This window comes from Cajanus cajan, chromosome 2, assembly GCF_000230855.2.
Source record: "Cajanus cajan strain Asha chromosome 2, NIPB_CcT2T_4, whole genome shotgun sequence".
Classification (NCBI taxonomy): Eukaryota; Viridiplantae; Streptophyta; class Magnoliopsida; order Fabales; family Fabaceae; genus Cajanus; species Cajanus cajan.
Window position 1 is genome coordinate 33974212 of NC_138518.1, and position 3090 is coordinate 33977301.

Consider the following 3090-nt stretch of genomic DNA (forward strand, 5'->3'; position numbering starts at 1 on the left):
TAAGTCGTTCTAACAATCCATCATTTTTCAAAACTTTAAAAAGAGTCCAACCATCGTCGCGAATGCCAAGGTCCGTTTCGGCGGGTGGCGACAGATGGCGACTCCACTGGGGAAGCCTCGAGAGTCAGTCCCATTTAGTGATGGATTGTTTTTTTAAATAATAGTTTAAAATTACTTCATTACCCCTCACTTGTATGATAGCATGTTTTATCTATTTGGCTTTTAATAATTGTTGTATGTTTAAATTCTCGCGATTGTTTGAAATACAAACTGCACACGAACCTTTGCACACAACAGTTCCCTCTATACCCGGGGGCATGAGTGGAAAGCCATAGGGAGTGGATGTTAGTACGGCCGGTTGTCGAATGGGTCTATAGGTGCCCGTAGACCGTTGTCGGAAAGCATCACTCACTACAAGAAAAATCAGCATTATCTACGGAAAAAATCCGTAGATAATGATGAAAATCCGTAGATAACTGATAATTATCTACGGATTATCTACGGAAAAAAATCCGTAGATAATAAGGTCGTAGATAACATTATCTACGGAAATTTTTCCGTAGATAACGTTATCTACGGATTTTATCTACGGATACAGAATTTATCTACGGATGCGTTTATCTACGGAATATATCTACGGATGCAATTATCTACGGAAATTTCCGTAGATAAGTTACCTACGGAAATTTCCGTAGGTAACTTATCTACGGAAATTTCCGTAGATAAATTACCTACGGAAATTTCCGTAGATAAGTTACCTACGGAAATTTTCGTAGGTAAGTTACCTACGGAAATTTCCGTAGGTAACTTACCTACGGAAATTTCCGTAGGTAACTGATTTCAACATTGCATGAATTATTTTGTTTACCTTTCCACACCAATCTTTATAAATAGTTTTACCTGGTCAGAAATATTAATAAAATCACTTATCAGGTTTCTTTAAATATCTTATAACCACAATATGAAATCAAACATCTTTAAAATCTAAAATACCCATAGCAATTATGCATAATTAGTTTCCATGTCATAGTGTAAAATAAGACTATTTTTGCATAAAATTATACATAATAAAATATTTAAATAGTTGTGGATCCATAATCTAAAAAAAACATCTAACTAATAGTCATCTCCATAGTGTCCAGTAGGTGGTGGTTGTTGGTCATCATGGTTGTCATGAAATTGGTTATCCACTTGTTGTTGCAAAATATGCTGTGTATCAGAAGGTAGGAGAGGTAGAACAGCATTGAACAGTGATTGAAACTGGCGTTGCAAGCGTTCATTTTGTTCCCTAGATTGACGAGCCTCCTCCCTAGATTGACGAGCCTCCTCCCTAGACTTACGGACTTGCTCTTCCAATTGAATAATTTTGTCTGAATCTTCAGTAGCACGAGCAGAAGATATATTTGTGAAGGTATCCACCAATGTCAATGGAGAAACGACTTTTCCAACCCCATAAAGTCTGCTTTTGTCTGTAACCCCACCAGCAGCAGCAATCCAACTCTTATTGCGGAGTCTTTCTTCCTGAACTGGGTCCATAGAAGACGTTTCAGAACCTCCCGTACAAGATGCAGCCTCAGACCTAGCTTGATTAAATATAGTCTCAAATTGATCCTATTTCACAAATAAAGATGTTTAGAAGTGACATTTATGAAAGATGATTAAAATTGAAAAGAATAAAGCAATAATACGAAAAAAATAACTCACATATGTTCGCTTAGATCTTTGGTCAACAAAATCACCCGTAAGCTTCCGTACATGAGTTTGGTGGAACAACTCATCAACATGTGGAAGGCGACCCAACTCTTGTGACTATAATTGTATAAATAGTTAATCATCATATTTCTAAAATTATATTAAATAAAATATATTATTTTAATGTAATTACCATCCGCATAGCATGCTCGTGATGGGTGATGGAGCCACCTGTGTGCAGACTTCCACCTTTCTCAGATGCTCTATTTTTTTGAGCTTGGATACTCTTTGTTTTAAATTCAGGGGCCATCCACTGGGCAATCAAACTCTGCCAAACTGTATCAAACATCCAATCAGGCTTCTTGTTTATTTGACGAGCTTTCTTGAACATTTCAGAAAGCCTATGAGATGCTTTTGTGTGAAATATTTTTTTTATCTTCTCTTCATGTTCAGCTCTCCATGAAACTTTTTTCTGCATTAACAGAATAATGAAGCAATTAAATTATTCATGACTATAAACTTAGTGCATTTAACGTAATCCCTTTAGAATAGAATGATAATAAACAAATTATGTACCTTAAAACGCTGAAAGAAGATATCTTTTTGTTCTTCCGTCATTGCACCCCAAAAAATAATTGAAGTTAAAAGGAAAAGAAATTTGATTAAATTAATATATTTTAAAAAATTAAAGACTCAATTGAGTATTTTCAAAATAAATTTAATATTTAAATAAGAAAATTAATTATTGAATCTTTTAAAAATAAGAGAACCAAATTTAACTTAAAAAATATTAAATAAATTATATAAATTGTTATATAATATAAGAAATATTTATAATTAATATAAATAGAAATATAAATTATTAATTGTTATATTAGTTTTTATTTGTTAAAAAAATTCAATCTTTAATTTGTTTCTTACATTTAATAAAGTAAAACTGAATTCATCTTTTCTTTATGTTTTCCATTAAATATGGTACACAAAAGTTAAAGCTATTCATTATTCTAAATTATATTTTAATTAAAAATAATTTTTTAGTAAATAAAAAGTATTATAATAAATAATTAAACTAAAAAAAATAAATTTTATAATGATTATTTTTTTTAATGATGTTAAATTAAATATTTTAATTATTTTATAAAAAAAATGTTTTACCTACGGAATTTATCTACGGAATTTTTTCCGTAGATAATTTCCAGTTATCTACGGAAATTTCCGTAGATAACTTATCTACGGAAATTTCCGTAGATAACTGGAAATTATCTACGGAAAAAATTCCGTAGATAATATTCCGTAGAAAATTAAATATTATCTACGGAAAATATTCCGTAGATAATATTCCGTAGATAATTAAATATTATCTACGGAAAAATTTCCGTAGATAATATTCCGTAGATA

General features: G+C 31.2%; 1 protein-coding gene across 1 annotated transcript; it reads right to left on the reverse strand.

The window, feature by feature from the left end:
* Positions 1–322: 322 nt before the first annotated feature.
* On the reverse strand, positions 323–2869 carry LOC145955276 (uncharacterized). The gene is made up of 3 exons (XM_083069962.1): positions 1886–2869; positions 1705–1809; positions 323–1611 (listed from the first exon to the last, which is right to left on the reverse strand). The coding sequence occupies exons 1-3, from the start codon at positions 2168–2170 to the stop codon at positions 1117–1119; spliced, it is 885 nt and encodes a 294-aa protein (XP_082926088.1). The 5' UTR covers positions 2171–2869; the 3' UTR covers positions 323–1116.
* Positions 2870–3090: the final 221 nt, after the last annotated feature.

What these genes read in the sequence shown, in the direction of transcription:
- LOC145955276 (XM_083069962.1), bottom strand. Translation starts at nt 2,170, where the DNA reads ATGCAGAAAAAAGTTTCATGGAGAGCTGAACATGAAGAGAAGATAAAA. An exon ending in ACGAGCATGCTATGCGGATG is followed by an intron (nt 1,810 to 1,885) that starts GTAATTACATTA and finishes ATACAATTATAG; the next exon opens with TCACAAGAGTTGGGTCGCCT. An exon ending in AAAGATCTAAGCGAACATAT is followed by an intron (nt 1,612 to 1,704) that starts GTGAGTTATTTT and finishes TTTGTGAAATAG; the next exon opens with GATCAATTTGAGACTATATT.